General features: G+C 40.3%; 1 protein-coding gene across 4 annotated transcripts in view; it reads right to left on the bottom strand.

Moving 5' to 3' along the window:
• Adamtsl1 (ADAMTS like 1) overlaps positions 1 to 21862 on the bottom strand; it is a 383172-nt gene that overhangs the window by 341896 nt on the left and 19414 nt on the right. For all 4 annotated transcript variants that reach the window (XM_052176711.1, XM_052176713.1, XM_052176712.1 and 1 more), the window contains exon 2: positions 9594 to 9721. In XM_052176711.1, coding sequence (XP_052032671.1) covers positions 9594 to 9721 — 128 coding nt within the window. The remainder of the gene's footprint in view (positions 1 to 9593; positions 9722 to 21862) is intronic.

Raw genomic sequence — 21862 nt, 5'->3', positions numbered from 1 at the left:
CTTTAGAAAACAACAGGCTTCTCATAAATAATAACATAACAAAATAAAATATAATAAGATAAAACTAAAAACATCATATAAAAGTTGGATAAGACAGACCAACAGAAAGAAAAGAGCCCAAGAGAAGGCATGAGAATCAGAGACCCACTTGTTTACACACTTGGGAATCCCATCAAACACTAAACTACAAGCCATGATAAATACTGAGGGCCCAGTGGAGACCTGTGCAAGCCCTGTGCATGTTGCATCGTCTTCCTGCGTTCAGATGAGCTTTGCTAAATTGATTTAGAGGGTCGTGAACCCCAACTTTAGAGAAAGGGATTCTCATTTAATTTCAGGGGTATTTGAAACACCAAAGATACAACAGCAGAAAAGACCCCTCCTCCAGCCAGCCTTCATCATGTTATAGCTAAGTCATTATACAAAATGAAGAACGCATTCTGAAAGCTGTAAGGGAGAAAGACACACATAAAGGCAGATCTTAAGAATTTAAAGCTTGGAGATGAATTTGCCAATCTAGAAAGGTCAGCTAGAGTTAGACAATACCCCTCACCCCAAATATAATTCTACTTTAGAAGTCCATTTGGTAACAAGTCTACTCATATACTAAGCTTCCAGTGCTGTTCTGGTTCATCTGCTTTCTTAATGAGTGGATAGACTGTCAGAGTTCAGTAGGCATTAGAGAGATAGGATGTACCCCAGTTGGTAGAGCACTTGCCTGGCTTGTGGTACCCAGGACGATCACTAGTGAAGAAAGCAAGCCAAAAATTTAGTGAGAATTATATTAAATAAAAGATACCTAGGAGGAAGAGAAGGTATTATAAAATGTTGTATTTTTAAAACTATTTCTAATATCACTGGAGACACAAGAAGACCTAGAACAAGATAAAGATAAAGAGCAATTGACTTAAATAATGGGGATATTGTAAAATTGTAAGCAAATTAAGAAATGACTACACTATAGAAAGAAAAGAAAAATGTTTGTCTACTGGCAAAGGAGATGAAAGATCTGTAGACTGTTCAACTGGGTACAGAAAGACATGGGGGGAGTTCTGGAGTATTGGGAGTATAGATGCTTGGCAACTTATAGGGTTGTTATTAAAAAAATAAATAAACAATTAAGAAGCAAGAGCTAACAGCAATGCTTATGAAACTATTTCAAAGAACAGAAAAGGAAGGAATGGTATCAATCTCTTGTTTTATGAAGCCAATATTATCCAGATACTAAAACCATAAAAGCTACAGCAGAAATGAAAATTACAGGATAAACCCCCCTGATAACATGTATGAAAAATTCTAAATAAAATATTTGCAAAGCGAATCTATGATCATATTGAAAATGATTATTCAGTTGTATCAAGTCAGCTTTCTCTGGAGATGCAGTTATCACACAACATGTATGTCAATAAATCATATCACACAAATGTGTGTAAATACAGAAATCACATGATCTCAACATATGTAGAAAAGGGTTCTGACATAACTCAGTTTCCCTTCATGAGACTATAAGAAACTTAGCTCAACACAGGAGAGGTTCTATGTAAATCCTAACACTAAACTTAATAGGGTAAAACTCAAGCATTGCCACCAAATTCATGAACAAGACAAGTATACCTCTTTTCTCCATTCATAAAATGCCATACTTAAAGTCTCATCAATGGGAATAAGACAAGAAGAGAAATAAAACTATGCCACTCCTGAGTATTTACCCAAATAGTTCAAGTCAACATATCACAGAGATAGGTGTACAACAAAACTTCTTGTAGCACTAGCCATTAAGTTGTGAAACAAACAGTGTCCAAGAAAGGAGGATCAGATACAGAATATGTATAATGCAATTTTTACAGTCAGAGGGAGTAGTTATGTCTTTTAAAGGAAAATGTATGAAACTGGGCTTAATCCCAAAGACAGCGACTGTATATTTTATTCTCACTATTATTCCATGTATACATCTGTGCACATATGATGTGCAAGTAGCTGTCCAAGGTCAGAAAGGGCACTTACAAGACTAAAAGGGGCCAAGGACCGTGGGGTGCTATTGTAGGGAGTGTGCTCAATGCACGATATATACTTGTATGAAAACCTTTTAAGTTAAAACCTAAAGATGCCTAAGAGAATGGGTGAACATGTACCTTCCTCTACCCCACGCTTTCTATTGCTCAGTGACATTGACTAAGCATTCCTTCCTCCTCCCGCCTTTAACACTTTTCATTGTCAAATAAAATCTTTCATTAAAAAACACGGCCATGGTACTTTATATTTTATAGTTTGGAGACAAGTCTAGTCATAAGACCACACAGCTCAGAAAGCAGCTTTGAATTATTATTACTTTTAGTAAAAACTTTCCATTCAAAGGCCCCGGGCATTTTCCATTCTGCCTAGAAGCCATTGGCAACCTCTGTCTCTGGGTTATCTCTCTCAATAGTCTCTCTCAACAGCCATGCCACAGTTTCTGTTGAACTTTCTATCTTTCCAAACCTTCTTATATTAAAATCCATCATTTATGAAACTCAACATCCTTAAGGAATAGCTTCTACCAGAAAGCCTATAACAACAAAGCCAACGTCTCATTCATTGATAAACTGTCTGGTAACCATGGAATGTTGATGATAATATGGTGATATTATTATCACCATAACTCACACATTCTACAAAGAGTTCCATATCTTAACTAATGAGTCCAGAACCATTTCAAATAATAAGTTGTTCTTCCAGACCTTACATCCAAACAACTGAATTTTCATAAATTATATGAGTTGTTTGTTTGTTATATAACAGTATGTAAATACCTAGAGGTAGTCATAACAACAACCCAAAACTTCTTCAGTGTAATTTGTTGTGTCTTCCTTTCCTTTCCCTTCCAGTCATTTTCTTTTTTTTTTTTTTTTTTTTTTTTTTTTTTTTTTTTATTTGATATAATTTATTTACATTTCAAATGATTTCCCCTTTTCTAGCCCCCCCCCACTCCCCGAAAGTCCCGTAAGCCCCCTTCTCTTCCCCTGTCCTCCCTCCCACCCCTTCCCAGTTCCCCGTTCTGGTTTTGCCAAATACTGTTTCACTGAGTCTTTCCAGAACCAGGGACCACTCCTGCTTTCTTCTTGTATCTCATTTGATGTGTGGATTATGTTTTGGGTATTCCAGTTTTCTAGGTTAATAACCACTTATTAGTGAGTGCATACCATGATTCACCTTTTGAGTCTGGGTTACCTCACTTAGTATGATGTTCTCTAGCTCCATCCATTTGCCTAAGAATTTCATGAATTCATTGTTTCTAATGGCTGAATAGTACTCCATTGTGTAGATATACCACATTTTTTGTATCCACTCTTCTGTTGAGGGATACCTGGGTTCTTTCCAGCATCTGGCAATTATAAATAGGGCTGCTATGAACATAGTAGAGCATGTATCCTTATTACATGGTGGGGAATCCTCTGGGTATATGCCCAGGAGTGGTATAGCAGGATCTTCTGGAAGTGAGGTGCCCAGTTTTCGGAGGAACCGCCAGACTGCTTTCCAGAGTGGTTGTACCAATTTGCAACCCCACCAGCAGTGGAGGAGTGTTCCTCTTTCTCCGCACCCTCTCCAACACCTGCTGTCTCCTGAATTTTTAATCTTAGCCATTCTGACTGGTGTAAGATGAAATCTTAGGGTTGTTTTGATTTGCATTTCCCTAATGACTAATGAAGTGGAGCATTTTTTAAGATGCTTCTCCGCCATCCGAAGTTCTTCAGGTGAGAATTCTTTGTTTAACTCTGTACCCCATTTTTTAATAGGGTTGTTCGGTTTTCTGGAGTCTAACTTCTTGAGTTCTTTATATATATTGGATATTAGCCCTCTATCTGATGTAGGATTGGTGAAGATCTTTTCCCAATTTGTTGGTTGCCGATCTGTCCTCTTGACGGTGTCCTTTGCCTTACAGAAACTCTGTAACCTTATGAGGTCCCATTTGTCAATTCTTGCTCTTAGAGCATACGCTATTGGTGTTCTGTTCAGAAACTTTCTCCCTGTACCGATGTCCTCAAGGGTCTTCCCCAGTTTCTTTTCTATTAGCTTCAGAGTGTCTGGCTTTATGTGGAGGTCCTTGATCCATTTGGATTTGAGCTTAGTACAAGGAGACAAGGATGGATCAATTCGCATTCTTCTGCATGCTGACCTCCAGTTGAACCAGCACCATTTGTTGAAAAGGCTATCTTTTTTCCATTGGATGTTTTCAGCCTCTTTGTCGAGGATCAAGTGGCCATAGGTGTGTGGGTTCATTTCTGGATCTTCAATCCTGTTCCATTGATCCTCCTGCCTGTCACTGTACCAATACCATGCAGTTTTTAACACTATTGCTCTGTAGTATTGCTTGAGGTCAGGGATACTGATTCCCCCAGATTTTCTTTTGTTGCTGAGAATAGTTTTAGCTATCCTGGGTTTTTTGTTGTTCCAGATGAATTTGATAATTGCTCTTTCTAACTCTGTGAAGAATTGAGTTGGGATTTTGATGGGTATTGCATTGAATCTGTATAGTGCTTTAGGCAAAATGGCCATTTTAACTATATTGATTCTACCGATCCATGAGCATGGGAGGTTTTCCCATTTTTTGAGGTCTTCTTCCATTTCCTTCTTCAGAGTCTTGAAGTTCTTGCCATACAGATCTTTCGCATGTTTGGTAAGAGTCACCCCAAGATACTTTATACTGTTTGTGGCTATTGTGAAGGGGGTCATTTCCCTAATTTCTTTCTCAGCCTGCTTATCCTTTGAGTATAGGAAGGCCACTGATTTGCTTGAGTTGATTTTGTAACCTGCCACTTTGCTGAAGTTGTTTATCAGCTGTAGGAGCTCTCTAGTGGAGTTCTTTGGGTCACTTAGGTAGACGATCATGTCGTCTGCAAATAATGATAGTTTGACTTCTTCCTTTCCAATTTGTATCCCTTTGACCTCCTTATGTTGTCGAATTGCCCGAGCTAGTACCTCAAGTACAATATTGAAAAGATAAGGAGAAAGGGGGCAGCCTTGTCTGGTCCCTGATTTCAGTGGGATTGCTTCAAGTTTCTCTCCGTTTAGTTTGATGCTGGCTACCGGTTTGCTGTATATTGCTTTTACTATGTTTAGGTATGGGCCTTGAATTCCTGTTCTCTCCAAGACTTTAAGCATGAAAGGATGCTGAATTTTGTCAAATGCTTTTTCAGCATCCAAGGAAATGACCATGTGGTTTTGTTCTTTGAGTTTGTTTATGTAGTGGATTGTATTGATGGATTTCCGTATATTGAACCAACCCTGCATTCCCGGGATAAAGCCTACTTGATCATGGTGGATGATCGTTTTGATGTGTTCTTGGATTCGGTTGGCAAGAATTTTGTTGAGTATTTTTGCATCGATGTTCATAAGGGAAATTGGTCTGAAGTTCTCTTTCTTTGTTGGATCTTTGTGTGGCTTTGGTATCAGCGTAATTGTGGCTTCGTAGAAGGAATTGGGTAGTGTTCCTTCTGTTTCTATTTTGTGGAATAGTTTGAAGAGTATTGGTGTTAACTCTTCTTTGAAGGTCTGGTAGAATTCTGCACTGAAACCATCTGGTCCTGTGCTTTTTTTGGTTGGAAGACTTTCTATGACTCCTTCTATTTCTTTAGGCTTTATGGGACTGTTTAGATGGTCTAGTTGGTCCTGATTTAATTTTGGTATTTGGTATCTGTCAAGGAAATTGTCCATTTCCTCCAGATTCTCCAGTTGTGTTGAGTACAGGCTCTTGTAGTAGGATCTGATGATTTTTTGGATTTCCTCAGTTTCCGTTGTTATGTCTCCCTTTTCATTTCTAAGTTTGTTAATTTGGATACTTTCTCTGTGCCCTTTGGTCAGTCTGGCTAAGGGTTTATCTATCTTGTTGATTTTCTCAAAGAACCAGCTCCTAGTTTTGTTGATTTTTTGTATGGTTCTCTTTGTTTCTACTTGATTGATTTCGGCCCTGAGTTTGATGATTTCCTGCCTTCTACTCCTCCTGGGTGAAATAGCTTCTTTTTGTTCTAGGGCTTTCAGGTGTGTCATTAAGTTGGTAATGTATGCTCTCTCCATTTTCTTTTTGGAGGCACTCAGGGCTATGAGTTTTCCTCTTAGCACTGCTTTCATTGTGTCCCATAGATTTGGGTATGTTGTGTTTTCATTTTCATTGTGTTCTAAAAAGTCTTTAATTTCTTTCTTTATTTCTTCCTTGACCAAGGTGTCATTGAGTAGAGTATTGTTCAATCTCCACGTGTTTGTGGGTTTTCTGTTGTTTCTGTTGCTATTGAAGACCACTTTTATTCCATAGTGATCAGATAGGAGGCATGGGATTAGTTCTATCTTTTTATATTTGTTGAGGTCTGTCTTGTGACCAATTATATGGTCGATTTTGGAGAAGGTACCATGAGGTGCTGAAAAAAAGGTATATTCTTTTGTTTTAGGATAGAATGTTCTATATATATCAGTTAAATCTAATTGGTCCAAAGCTTCAATTAGTTTCATTGTGTCCTTGTTTAGTTTCTGTTTTCCTGATCGGTCCATTGAGGAAAGTGCAGTGTTGAAGTCACCAACAATTATTGTGTTAGGTGCAATGTGTGCTTTGAGTTTTAATAAAGTTTCTTTTATGAAAGAGGGTGCCCTTGCATTTGGAGCATAGATGTTCAGGATTGAGAGTTCTTCTTGTTGTATTTTTCCTTTGACCAGCAAGAAGTGTCCGTCAGAGTCTCTTTTGATGACTTTGGGTTGAAAGTCAATTTTATCTGATATTAAAATGGCTACTCCAGCTTGTTTCCTGAGACCATTTGCTTGTAAAATTGTCTTCCAGCCTTTTACTCTAAGGTAGTGTTTGTCTTTGACCCTTAGGTGTGTTTCCTGTAAGCAGCAAAATGTAGGGTCCTGTTTACGTATCCAGTCAGTTAGTCTGTGTCTTTTTATTGGGGCATTGAGTCCATTGATGTTAAGAGATATTAAGGAATAGTGATTGTTACTTCCTATCATTTTTGACGTTATTTTTTAAATTTGATTGCTTAACTTATTTGGGTTTGATGAAAGGTTACTATCTTGCTTTTTTCAGGGTGGAGTTTCCCTCCTTGTATTGGTGTTGTCCTCCTATTATCCTTTTTAGGGCTGGGTTTGTGGATAGATATTGGGTGAACTTGGTTTTGTCGTGAAATATCTTAGTTTCTCCATCTATGGTGATTGAGAGTTTTGCTGGATATAGTAGTTTTGGTTGGCATTTGTGTTCTCTTAGAGTCTGCATGAGATCTGCCCAGGACCTTCTAGCCTTCATAGTCTCAGGTGAAAAGTCTGCTGTGATTCTGATAGGTCTTCCTTTATATGTTACTTGGCCTTTTTCTCTTACTGCCTTTAGTATTCTTTCTTTGTTTAGAACATTTGGTGTTTTGATTATTATGTGACGGGAAGTATTTCTGTTCTGGTCCAGTCTGTTTGGAGTTCTGTAGGCTTCTTGTATATTCATGGGCATCTCTCTCTTTAGGTTAGGGAAGTTTTCTTCCATAATTTTATTGAAGATATTTGCTGGCCCTTTAAGTTGTAAATCTTCACTCTCATCTATGCCTATAATCCTTAGGTTTGGTCTTCTCATTGTGTCCTGGATTTCCTGGATATTTTGGGTTACAAGCTTTTTGCACTTTGCATTTTCTTTAACTGTTGAGTCCATGGTTTCTATGGAATCTTCAGCATCTGAGATTCTTTCTTCTATCTCTTGTATTCTGTTGTTGATATTTGCATCTCTGTCCCCTGATTTCTTCCCAAGGCTTTCTATCTCCAAAGTTGTCTCCCTTTGAGTTTTCTTAGTTGTTTCTACTTCTGATTTTAGATCCTGGATGGTTTTGCTTAGCTCCTTCCCTTGCATGTTTGTGTTTTCCTGTAATTCTTTAAGAGATTTTTGTGTTTCCTCTTTCATGAGCTCAGCCTGTTGACCAAAGTTCTCCTGTATTTCTTTAAGAGATTTTTGTGTTTCGTCTTTCATGACCTCAGCCTGTTGAGCAAAGTTCTCCTGTATTTCTTTAAGTGTTTTTTGCATTTCCTCCTTGTTGGCTTTTGTATTCTCCTGGATTTCTTTCAATGATTTTTGTGTTTCCCTTGCAAGGGCTTCTAACTTTTGATCCATTTTCTCCTCAATGACCTTCATGTGTTCCTGTACCAGCATCATGACCAGTGATTTTAAATCCAAATCTTGTTTTACTGGTGTGATGGGGTATCCAGGACTTGCTGGTAGAGGAGAATTTGGTTCAGATGTTGCCATATTGCCTTGATTTCTGTTAGTGACGTTTCTGCGTTTGCCTTTTGCCATCTAGCTCTCACTGGTGTTACTTGGTCTTGTCAGTGCTGGACTCACCAGTGCAAGCTGCCCCTTCCCCGTTGGCCTCTGGTGCACAGCTTACACTCTGCACTGCCTATAGACAGGGTGCTGTTTTCCAGGCTGTTCAGATCCCAAAGCAGGCACCTGAAGGCTCCCGCTGGGGCCCGCAGGATTTATCGGAGCACACCGACTTTTCCCAGCTGGCCGCCCGGAAGCCCCCACTAGCCTCTTGAGGGACCTGGAGATGTGGCGGCCACCCCGGCTGATCTGAAGCGGAGAGATTTGAGCTGGGGGCTTCTGCCTGAGGCCTTGCCCCAGATTGTGTCTGTGGACCAGGTGGAACCCGTGTGCACCCCCAGGGAGCTCCGAAGGTGAATGTTGCTGTGACCTCCCCTGTGCTCCGCTCACTCCGCTGGGCAGCCGATTTCCCCAACCGGGCTGGCGCACACTAGGTTAGCCTTGTCGCCCGGGCCCTGAGTCCAGGCAAACGCCTGGGAGGCCAAGGTCCGAGCAAAGTTCCCCTAGGGCTATGTCTGTTATTTGGGTCCGCCAGGTGACCCGGATGGCGGGCGTGCGCGTCCGCGCTCCGCGAAAGCACCGGGAGAGTCTGTTGTGCTAATAACCTCCTGGGCGGGTTGACACACAGATGGCCCACCAAGCCGCCCAGTTCTTGGGGTCAGTCCTGTGCCTTTTGGGGCCTAGACCCCCGTTTTGTTAGCCTCAGGCTACGCTTGTTAGCAGTCTCTGCCCTCCCGAGCACTCTGGCTCCTGTAGGCAAAATGGCGGCGCGTGCACCGGCCGGGGCAAAAAAAAAAAAAAAAAAACTCCTGGCTGGGTTGGCGCCCCGATGGCCACTCGAACAGCCCAGGGCCTGGGTGCAGGCCAACGCCCGTCTGGCTCAGACCCCTGCGGTGTTGGGCCTAGGATTATGTTTGTGTACCTCAGTCTGACCGATCTCTGGAGCCCGGGATCAAGATGGCGGTGAGTCTCTCCTGACTGGCGGGCAGCCGAGTTCTGAAGTGGCTTCCGTGCAGCGAAAGGCTCCGCAGAACCGCAGTTGCTTGCCGCCCGGCTGGTCAGCGAAGGTCAGTGGTCGTGGGCGCAGGGCCTAACTGGACCCTGTGTCGCCTTGGTTCCACTGCTGATGGCCCTTCAGCTGGAGCAGCCACTGCTACCGCCCCAGTCATTTTCTATATGAGCAACACAATGCTTTGCATAACCCCACCCACCAATCCCTGCTTCACTCCAGCTACCTTTGACTCTCAAAGTCCCCAGGAGGGTCAGAACTTACTTGCTGCTCAGGCAGCGTCTCAGGGAATAGGAGGCACCTCCACCACAGGTTCGGGAACACTCACTCCAAGGACCCCAGGCATCCCAGAGGCCTTCACGGTCTTCCTCTGAGCGTGCAGTCCTGGAACTCTGCAAGCAATGAGAAGATGACTGATTAACATCTTGTCTCCTTTCACCCCTTAAACCTTCATCTTAACCTTAGGTGCCTGTCTCTCTGTGAAGATCACACTCCAAAGAAAAGCCGATTCCTGATTCTTTTCACTTTAATAATACATGTCTATTTGACTTTATGAGTTTTGAGTTTATGGCCACTAGGCAATGACCTAAGATAAATGATCACACTCAGAGACTAATTGGAAAATAAGGTTGCAACAAGACATACCTAAGTGAGAGGGAGATGGAGTGCATTGAAGTCACCTTGTTGTGGATCAATGTACTCCCTATCCCACACTGGTACTGATGCTCCTTGATTAGCTATGTACATACCAGCACAGCTTCTCAAACCCGACCACAACATACACAACCAACATGTTTTATGAAACAATTTCATTCTCAGGTTGCAGATTTGCTAATTGGAACAATTATATGAAGTGTTCTCAGGGATGCAGAGATTTCTTCCAGACAGATGGATTGGTTTTGTATAAGCTTCTCAGGAGAAAGGGCATCTGTTGTAAAGGTAACTGCTGTCATATTCTGGTCTCCATGTTGTACCTCACAGTCTTTACAGTAATGTTTGTCCTATAGTTTCTAGAAAACGCTTTGGTGTTAGAAAGTATGAGTTTGAGTATGGATTCTATGCTTTATTGCCTTTAATCAAATAACTTATAAATCACAAAAGCCTTAATTTCCCTCTTTACCAAATGTGGCGAACACCATAGTTATGCCACAACTCTCTCTCTCTCTCTCTGTCTCTCTGTCTCTCTGTCTCTCTGTCTCTCTCTCTCTCTGATTAGCTGAATGGTTTCAACTTAAGGTTAGTGCTGGTGTAAAGCATTCATTTTATTTTCTGCAGCCATGTAAGTAGAGTTTTAACTGGCACATGTTTAATTTCCAGTCCTAAATCATTGAAAGGGGAGCTAGGGTGTCTAGGATTGTAAGCCAAAAATATGATCTATTCAGCACATAGTGGGAGGATATCCTGGTTCCAGAGCCTCTTGCCTCCAGAAACTTCTACACAGATTCTTTATGGTTGTTTTCTTATCCTAAAAAGTGAATACTAAAAATACTTTACATTAATGAATCACCAAAAGGATTCACAGCTAATTCATGGGCAAAAGGAAGCCAAAGTCCATGCAGAGATGGATGCTTACAAAATGTAAAAGAAACATGCAATGGGATGATACTCAGCCTTTAAAAGAAACTGGAACAACATGGGTGAGCCTTGAAGACATTATTCTATGTGAATAAGCTAGGCACATCAGGATATACGCTGAGTGATTCCAATCACACAAGGTACTGTCAGTGGCCATATTCTAGACAGAGAAATAGAAGAGTAGTTATTAAGGACTGGGACAGAGGACCTAAGGAGTTTATGTTTAATAGGTATAGAATTTTCTTTTAAGAAGGTGAAAATGTTCTGCAGAGCGATGGTGATGATTGTTGTATTAATAATGTGAATATTCTTGATGCCACTGAATTGTGTGCACTTAAAAGTGGTTAAAATGGTCAATATTAAGATCACTTTTGCAGCAAATATATGTTTAAGAACATGGAGGACCTAAATAAAAAAGTAATTTAAGCCTTGTTCCCAGGTTTATTTAATGTTATTTAAAAATAATATTAAATTTATTTAATGTATTTGTATTCACATCATTTATCCATATGGTTGGGCATTTTAAGGTACAGGACATATGTTTATAAGGTAGATGGAAGTGCACTGCACTCTACAAGTATTACTTCCCTGCAATCCCTGGGTTCTCGCAGTTGTGTCCTGAAACCACCTGCATCACTGCATTTCTTTGGGGGTACGAGCTGCCAGAAGTTGGAGTCATACAGCATGGGTAACAGAACCCCATGAGGAACCTCACAGTCTGTTTACTTCCTGAAGAATTGAATTCCAAAGTCTCACTAGTGCAATAGAGGCACTCTGAGTCACTAGATTAGCTAGTGAGAGAGTTCACACACTTCTGCCCCACTGAAGTCCTTTCTTTTCTTTGCAAAATAAATAAATAAATAAATAAATAAATAAATAAATAAATAAATAAACTCATCACATATTTTGGGAAAAAATTGTATTTGCCCTCCACGAGTGGATGATAGGCTTGTTGAGCTGGTCTTGATTACACAGACCTGGAACCTCAGGTTTTTAGAAGCCTGAGGTTAGGAGACCAGAAGGTCAAGTACTACCTGGGTTATAGAGAATTCAAAGCTGCCCCAAGTGACTGGGTATGTCCTTGTCTTTAAGCACAGTAAAGCGAAGGCTGTGGATACAGCTCAGTAAGAGGCAGGGTACTTGCATAGCATGTGTAAGCATGTGCAAGGTACTAGCTTCCATCTCTAGTTTCTAAAAGGGGGAGGGCTGGAGAGAGAGATACAGTGGGGGTCCTGAAGTACTATTTCTGTAACAAATATACATTTTTACAGTGCAGTTTTCCATATCTTACTCAAATACAGGGTGCCTGAAACAGAAGCAGTCTCACACATACTGTGTGGTTCACAAAGTAACAAAGTGAGTCAACTTTGATGAGATCCAAATATGACAGTAAAAATGAAAAAAAATGTAATTATCTAACTTGTATAAATTTAATGCGAGCTGCTTCCATGTGTGGTGAGGCTGACATACTTAGTGCATTGTCTCTTTCTCAAGAAAACATTGAGAGAATGATAGAAGAGTCGTGTGTTTTGCGGTAAATCATTAGGTCTCAACCTTCCTAATGCTACAACCCTGTACAGTCCCTCATGTTTTGGTGACCCCAATCCATAAATAAAATTATTTTTGTTGCTGCTTACTACTTGTAATTTTGCTACTGTTATGAACCATAGTTTTGCAGGTAGAGGTTGGCTAGAAGGGTAGTGACCCACAGGTTGAGAACCGCCGCTATAATCAAATCCCTTCAAGTTTTAACATTACTATTTCATGTGTCTTGTCAAAGGCAGTATTTAAAAGTCTACAACAATGCTATATTCTCACTACATTTCACAGTAAATGGCCACATTACTCTGAAAGAGATCTTGTGCTGCTTTAGATACAAGTCCCAGATCTCCTTCTCAAAGAAGAAATTCCAAGTTCTCTTTTAGTACATATGATAAACACAGCTCATTTCAACTGTGCTTGTGTTTAATGTTAGAGAAAGTGATTTTCCTCCTTTTTGAGAAACAACATTTGAGCAATTCCTTCCAGACCATTTAAAATCCAAAATATTTGCTTATTGCTGTCTTTAAGACAGTCTTCAACATAAGCAGTTCTTGGGTCTGGCCTGATTCAACTTTTGTTTATTTCTCTCTTAAATTTGCAGCCCTTGTCACTTGTTGCCAGCATTTTTTTTTTAGACTAGTGTTTTAGGTTGATTAAATTATTATGTAACACACAAAAATGGAACCATATACAGACAACATATAAACACTCTCATAAATGCACACCGGCATGGATCTGTATACAACCATTAACTCCAAAGCACATAATTAAAAGTCTAAGATGAAGAACCATCAGTTCTAAACTGGCTTAACTTAAGAGCATTTGAACCACCACAGCGATCCAAATGGCAAAATTCTAAAATCTCTGCCTGACTTTGGAATAACTGTTTTTGGAAAGGGGCCTGCTGGCTGGCCTTTCCGGTTCAGTTTGGTTCAGTTTGGTTCAGATGGATATGCAGAACAAGGGATTTCTCCTTGCTGAGACTAAAATATTGATATGACAGAGAAGATGGTTCTAGATTGTGCATCAGAGCAGAAAACAAAGCAGTTTTTAATATGGGCTCAAGCTGTAGATCCAGCTATGGGGGCTTCATTGTTTCATGAAAGGCCCATTTTCTCTGTGTTTCTGCCAACAGGTGCCCCAATTTCTAGTTTAATCCCTTGTCTTGTGACTCACCCTGAGTTGCCCACTCAAGCATTATTGTTTTAAATGTATAAAATTTGAGTTATAGATATTTAAGGGAAAATGAAGCTTGCTGAAAAATAATAGGTGGTAATAGGTTGCTGAAAGCGGTGCTGGTTCCATCTGAAACCAAAAATCTAGACTTCAGTATATATAGCTCATGGGTTGTATTTAACTCTCACCATATACATGCAAAGTTTTCATTTCAGTGTTTCAGATAGTCATGCCCACTTTTAAACACAGTGGTTATGACACTGGCCCTGAAAATAGGATACACATTTCAGCAACAGAGTCAGATAAGACCAAGACTTTAACTAAGGATGGGTCCAAGTAACAACCATGAAATTGTCTTTATGGCAATGTTTCACCAGTAGGAAAATGATCAAAACCAGCCAACAGGTCCTCCATATTACCAAACTAGCGCAACTCTCATCCCCCTCCAGATAATCTCTCTTGTGCACATCTGACAGCAGTAAATAGAGGGACCCAGAGCTGATCAAAGTGGAACGCTCAGACATGACTGATGGGGCATCTGTTATCACCAACCCTCCACACCAAGACTCAGGAAACCCCATGGGAGAGAAAGATTTTAGAGCCACTGGTTGGGGAAGATTGTTGCAAAATAATGCTTTCTGGGCATGACAGGGCCTCTGCCCTCATAAACTTACAGAAGGAATAGTACCAGCTTAAGACCTTCACAAAATGGAACCAGTAACTAATGTATCATGAAGAGGGATGGGGCTCACTAGCTGAGGAGATAGTGACAGCTGATGGCTACTGAAGATGGGAGAATCACTCCCCCCCCCCAGTAGGACCTGTTATAGATGATGAATGCTCTGGTGGATGCTGTCCAGCATGATTGTGCATATGGGTAGCACCAATAGGACTTGGTGGGCTATTGAAAAAGGTGAAGTTGGGAGAAGTATCTGTGAAGAGTTGGGGGTAGAGGAAAAGATGGAGATGATCTAAATACATCTTATACATGCATAAAATTTTGAAAGAATACTTTTAAAGTAAATGGCTTTTGAACAGAAGAAATAGTCCATTTTGCATTGGAATATTTATTTTATTTCCGTTATTAGATGAATAAGAATGGCCAGTTAACATCTGCTGTTGTTGGCTTTCTTTTTTGCCAGTATTCGACAAATCAGGCAAATAATAAGAAAACTAAGGTCTGAATCATGGTTCTGCAATCATATAAAATATATTTATAAAATTACTCATTAGAAAAATGTCATTTCTAGGTCTTTGGTACCATGTACGGACTTTTAAATGAAATGTTTGATGAGGCATATGCTTATTTTTTTTTTTTTGTTGGAAAGCACAGCAATCAATCATCCAATAGCATTGATCCATTGCTCCAGGCCAGTCAACAAGCAAGTCTAAAGCATAAAATAATACCAAGCATTCGGGACACAAACTGTGGTAGAAGATCATTCTATATCTGCTATGAATATCAGAACTTCCCTCCATTCAAATAATGTCATTTTCTTGCCACTACTGGCTCATCTCAGCATGATTTCCATCTGATAAATCTGTGGTAAATACCAGAACCGATTATGCCAACACAGTCTCAGCTGAACAGCCCTAAGACCGACAGCTAGAATAGTTCAGTACTTGGGTCAAATCAAGTAATAGTTATTCTGCATTTCATTGTCCAATAGAAACTTATCCTTAGAATGATCTATGTCCCAATTTATCTGGGGACCCAATTCACAGGAACCTGGATAGGTTATCAGATTTGTAGTGTTGGGGAATGAAACACCAAGTAGCAAGGGAAGTCTCTAAAGTGTCAATGGCTCAGAGGCAGGCATATATAGAGTATTTGGAAAATATTTTTCCCAAATTTTGTAGTGAGAGGTAGAACCAAATGAAAATGAAAGTAGGTGCTGATGAAATGGTCCATAACTGTTGGTAAAATTGAAGTAATATAACAGCTAAAGCACTGTGGTTTCTAGACATCAGACGGGCCACCTGAGCAATGAAAGAAGTTACAGAATGAAGGAAAGAACCCTGCTTACAACTGTGATATCAGCAGGAAGGCACCTGAGTCCTAGGTTTTCTTCTCCTTCCAGACAGACAGCATGTAAGGTAAGCCATCTGGAGGTGTACATAGGGCTGCACAAACAGAAGTCACACATTGGCAAAGTTTTAAGAGGGACAACTCCTCTAATGATGAGAGAACCAGTTTCCCTTGCTGTGCTCACACACAGTGGAGAAACCATCCACAGAAGTATGCTATCCATGTATGAACCTACCTTTGGGACAGCAATCCGCAGACTGCATTTTTAACTTTTTTACATACATTAATTCTCTATAAATCCTATATAATCCTAACAACATGAAAAACAGGTTCCCCTGCCAATGGTACATGAAAGGGGTTGTGATCTACTCCTTGGAGCTTAGAGACATTAAGCAGTAGCTGGGTTCTTGTAAAAGTCCATCAGCATTACATCTACTTTTTTTTTTAATTTTTTATTCGATATAATTTATTTACATTTCAAATGATTTCCCCTTTTCTAGCCCCCCACTCCCCGAAAGTCCCATAAGCCCCTTTCTCTTTCCCTGTCCTCCCACCCACCCCTTCCCACTTCCCCGTTCTGGTTTTGCCGAATACTGCTTCACTGAGTCTTTCCAGAACAAGGGGCCACTCCTCCTTTCTTCTTGTACCTCATTTGATGTGTGGATTATGTTTTGGGTATTCCAGTTTTCCAGGTTAATATCCACTTATTAGTGAGTGCATACCATGATTCACCTTTTGAGTCTGGGTTACCTCACTTAGTATGATGTTCTCTAGCTCCATCCATTTGCCTAAGAAGCATGGCATATGGACACTGAGGCATGTGACTTCACAGCACTTGCTGCTGGATTTGCTCTGGAAATTAGAATCTGGTTCTTATCACAGCTGCAGTATTGGGGTATATGATGAACCACCAGTGACACAGTGCATAGTCTTAGAAAGGCCACTGCATGAAGCCTGTCCCTTGCTACTGAGGAGAGAAGTCAATTCTATAATAGGGTGCAAACATTATCCAGGATAAGAGTTAAGGTACTAGTCTACTGTATGTAGGCCTTTGCACACATTCGAGATTATCCTTTCCACAAGATGGTGGGGCATCTTACATTCAAGCCTGGAAGGCTAGTGGAAGTAAGTAGTTCTGAAGAACACCAAGATTTTCATTGAGTTTTGTATTTAGTCCTCATGATGAGCCAGGTCAGTGTGTGAAGCCACTCATTTTACACATAAGAAAATGGAGGTTGAATAATGCACAGGAAGAAAAAGAGTAGCAGCCTGGAAGACAGCAACTTCACTAGCTAGATACAAGTCAGCTTGACCTGGGCTTGGGGTCATGTCTTTGAGCCAGAGACTTTTTTTCTCCATCTGCAAAGTGGGAGCATCGATTCTATAGCTCCTGAGGGTGCATGCTGATCAATTTCTCATGCACTACCCCACTTGTACTTGGGGAGGTAGGTTTTATATTCACATATAGCCTTCTTGTTGAATGCCTTTACATGTTGTTCTCTCTCTTTTTAAGATTATGTTAGTTTTAATCACAGGTTTGTATGTGCACTTGTACATGCACTGGTGGCCTCTGAGGCCAAAGGCATCCGATGATCTTTGAGCCATTCTTTCCTCTGGCCCCTTCCTCACTTTTCAGAGACCATGTCACAGAGCTGGAACCCAAGTAAGAGATTGAACTTACTGTGCAGGATTGTCTTACATTGCTGGCAGTCTCCTGCCTTAGCTTCTGGGTGCTGGGATAACAATGTGAGCCACCACTCCCAGCTTCCCACTCAGCTTTGAACAGCATCTACTAGTACACGGGTTCATTCTAAAGTGACAAAAACTAGTGCTGTTGTTTCTACTTTTCCAAAATTACGTTGTTCCAAGCTTCTTCCCCACCCTGAGAACAACAACTTGGAGACAGGATTGAGACAGTTTAATTTCTTTTTAGGAAACAAAACCCTGAGTCTGCTCAATGTCAAATGCTTCAATAAGATTTGCATTTCAGAACTATAGTTAGTGATGTTTTTGTATTCTATCCAAGGACAAGGGTAGATTACAACTCTTCTAGCTGAGAACCTCTGCAAAGCCCTACCAGGACACAATTTCATAGGCGGCTGAATTAAAAATCAATAATTGCTGATATGAACAAAGCTTAGCATTCAAGAAGTTTGCAACTAATCATTCAGTGCTTTGAATAAGCTTGTCTCAAGGGAGGTCATACATTAAAATATTTTATCCTTCTTAGCTTCTGTTACTTTAAAAACACAAACTTAGTTAATAGGGGCATTCCAAACACTCCACTGTGGTACCAATAGAATATTTATAAAACTATTATGCATTTTTTGATAGAGATTACAAGCCAGGTATGGATAAATATATAAACACATGTATTATATATCTTATGTAATATCTAGATCATAGCTAGCTATTGAGATAGAGATAGAGATATAAATATATCATAGATATAGATGTATCTCATATATATACATATACATATATGAGAGACACAGAGACAGAGAGAGAGAGACAGAGACAGAGAGACAGACAGACAGACAGACAGACTAGGGGACTTGAATTTTTTTTTTTTTGGTTTTTTTTTTGGATTTGTTTTTTTTTTTCAAGATAGGGTTTCTCTGTATAGCCCTGACTGTCCTAGAACTCACTCTGTAGACCAGGACAGACTAGCCTCGAACTCAGAAATCTGCCTGCCTCTGCCTCCCAGAGTACTGGGGTTACAGGCGTGTGCCACCACTGCCCGGCTGGGACTTGAAATGTTTACCAGACACAACCTGATTTCCTTTGTCCACGAGAAAAATTTGTATTAAGATAACAGTAATAGCTCAAGTACTGAATCCACTCACTGGTCAAGTAGAAGACTGAAGGCAGTGATTTCATTGCTCTTACTAAGAGAAAGAGGGCAAAGGTACACTGTAGGGTCACCAATTTATTCTTAAAATCTGTCATTCCTGTGTTTGTGATCATACACATCTTCTTTATTGCTCATTCATTGGCTATCTGGTCATCTTGGAGCTATTTCATCTCACGTGTGAAACAATAGCTAATTTACCAGGAGTTCTGAAAGCAAAGCTATCCTTTTGACTGTTGCTTCTACTGCAGTTGTTTCTTCCTATAATGAGAAAAGGAAAGCAATCTCCAGTGGACAATAGTATGTAGGCGCAATACCAAGAAAAACAGTGAAGAGTTACTTCCAGGGGCTTGCATATACCCCCACTCCCCAAAAGAGGCACATTGGAAACTCCCCCTCCAAGGAAATTCCTTCCCTGCTCTTTTGTGAATTCTTGAGCTCCTGGTGAGCCAGCAAGAAGTTTCAGTTTCCATTCCCCTCTAATCTAACGCAAGCTCTGTCCAAACCGTGAGTCCAATCAGCCACAGATATTTTCTGCAGCACTGGCAACTTTTGCTGAAATGAATTTACAAAACATCTGTAGTGCTAAGGAGACATCTGAGGCTCTGGGAAGCACATGTTGGGGTTGGAAATCGTGGAGAAAGCATTCCTGATGAAGGAAAAAAATTATTTTTTTTGATTCAGTGAGAGAACTGGAAAGTTAAGAAATTAATATGGCTCAGGACTTGATGGATAAAAGCCCAAATTAGAATTGATACTAGAGAAATGGGAAGAGATGGCTGGTTACCACGCCATTGTCAAGCAAGTTGTCTCAGGAGAACCTGGCCAACTCTTGTTCAACTGCCCACTGTGCCATTGCAGTCCAGAGAAGTTTTAGTGAAATAATTCTAAGTGAAGCTTCATGAGGTTCTGGTGTAATTTAGGTCCATTCCAATAATCATATTAGATAAGTTCTCTAGTGCCCATTTTAATATTAGAGGACACATATTTGGAATTATTGTCTAAAACACAATCCCTGATAAAATATCACAGGTCTTTTCTTCCTTCCTTCCTTCCTTCCTTCCTTCCTTCCTTCCTTCCTTCCTTCCTTCCTTCCTTCCCTCCTTCCTTCCTTCCCTCCTTCCTTCCTTCTTTTTCTTTCTTTCTCTTTCTCTGTCATTTTCTTTCTTTCTCTTTTCTCTTTACTCTTTTCTTTTCTTTCTTTCTTTCTTTCTTTCTTTCTTTCTTTCTTTCTTTCTTTCTTTCTTTCTTTCTTTCTTTCTTTCCTTACATCTTGATTCCACCTTTGCTCACACTAGATTCTCTTCATTCAGACGCTGTGGCTCAATGGTAGGCTCTGAACACTTATTATAATAAATGTAAAATTTTTTGCAAGTATTCCATGTCCCATCAATAGACTGCCAATTTGCAGCTAATGTAGAATTCATCAAATCAGGTCTTGATTAATCTTCCAGATTATCATTCTATATGGCAATTATCTTCCAAAATGAACTACCAAGGCCCTTGAAGGCAAAGCTATGATGTGTTTCTTAATTACCTAGAGTAATAATTAAAATTATTATTATTGTCATAAAATGTATTTAATAGATGGGAAAATCTTCTGGAATTTTCCTTTATTTTCCATCTTCAATTACTTATTTTACATTTGTTTCTGAAAAGTATCTGTAGACAACAGAATAAGCACAGGAAGAAGGAAACAAGGAAAGGTATATAAGAAAGATCTAGTACCAAGATTTTTAGGTATTTTGAAGTTTAAGGACCATCTTCAATACTCTGGTTCAAGGAGGTACCATGTTTTTTATCCCCCATACTGGAAGATAAATCCAATGAAACTTAGCACCCACGGCTCAGAAAAACTGAATTTTAAAAAGCAGTGGTCCTCTTCATGACTTTATATCCTTGCTCCTTTCACAGATAGCATTTTACTCTATGTTTACCTTGTGGCTGTTCCTCTATGCAGGTTGTAGGGGACAAGTGGGTGGTAGAAACAGGTTTCCAAGTTTGACAGTTTGGGCAATAAATCTTTCAGAGTATCTCCTTCGTGATGTTAGTAATACTTCCTCATCCTGAATGTAAAACAAACCAACTAACCACCCTCCTCAGTGATTCCAAATCTGAAGCTATCAAGCCCCAGGAAAGGAAGAGATAGACATCAGCAGGTAGTCAGATGCCTATAACTGCTTCCTCTCCAGAGTTACTGTCTGCCACAGCTCTATATCTTTTTCCATGTCTACCAGCAACTATCCTTCAGCCTCAGAACTCTCTACTCTCTAGCTTTCTGTAATCTGGGCATTTGGATAGACTCAGGCTTCTGCATGAACATGGAGTTCGAATCCTGGATGCTTGACTTTCATTTCTTCTTGCTTCTGTGAGTCCAGGCTGATGCAGCAACATTTTTTATGGGATTTTTAATTTAATGGGAAGCCTGTGTATAAGCAACCACAAATTATTTGTTCAATATCCTCCATATTCACTCAGGGTTATCTATTCTAGTTCAGAAATGGTTTTTCTTTCTTTTTTGTCTTTCACTCTCACCTCTTTCAAACCTTTAGCTCTGGTCTTGCTGTCGGGACCTTGTGTTCTGTAGTAACTTTACCATCTGATTTTTAAACTCCCACCTGTCTGCCCTCCACACCATGGCCAGCTATCTTGGTAGAAAACACACAAATGAACTGTTCACTTCTTGCTAAGAGACTTTCTGTAGAGCCAGCGAGTAGAGCTGGTGGGATCTAATAATGGATTCCAGGTGGGCTGTGAATGCTCAAAAACCCTATGCAACATTTTGGGCATATGTGTGCTATTATTATACTTCTGGAAAAAAGATTCATAGCTTTCGTCAGGTTCTCAAGGGGGAAAAATAAGGTTAAGAATCATTGGGAATAGGATAAAGTCCAAATTACCAAAAGTGGAATATAAAATCTTTTTCTAACTTGACCCTAAATGTTCTGGTTTCATTCCTGCTACTCCGGATTACACATCGCCCTTCTTGGTCACACAAGGTGCTGCCAGACCCTTTAACAGAGAGCTCACTTAGCTTGTTGCTTTGTCTCCCTCATCTTCTTCACGCCTGCTATAACTTCCCTTGATGGGTGTCTTCCTGTTCTTGCTTTGTCTTGCAGCTACCATGCCCTTACCTAGTGAGCTTCCTATTCTCCAGGTAGAAGTAATCCCTGCTGCTCCTGCAGATTTGGGGCACACTGCTAGGACCTGATGCTCCAGCTGCCTTAGCATTTGGGATTCTCTGCAGTGCACTTCTTTGCTGCTACAGCTTTCATTAGAGACTGTGCTTTGTGAGGTCAGGATAAAGATAAATGTGTTGTTGTCCTTGAGTGCCTTGGGGGACTCTGAAAATCTAACCAA

The sequence above is a fragment of the Apodemus sylvaticus genome, chromosome 3 (assembly GCF_947179515.1).
Source record: "Apodemus sylvaticus chromosome 3, mApoSyl1.1, whole genome shotgun sequence".
In the NCBI taxonomy this organism is placed as follows: domain Eukaryota; kingdom Metazoa; phylum Chordata; class Mammalia; order Rodentia; family Muridae; genus Apodemus; species Apodemus sylvaticus.
This window is presented reverse-complemented; position numbering and strand designations above follow the sequence as displayed.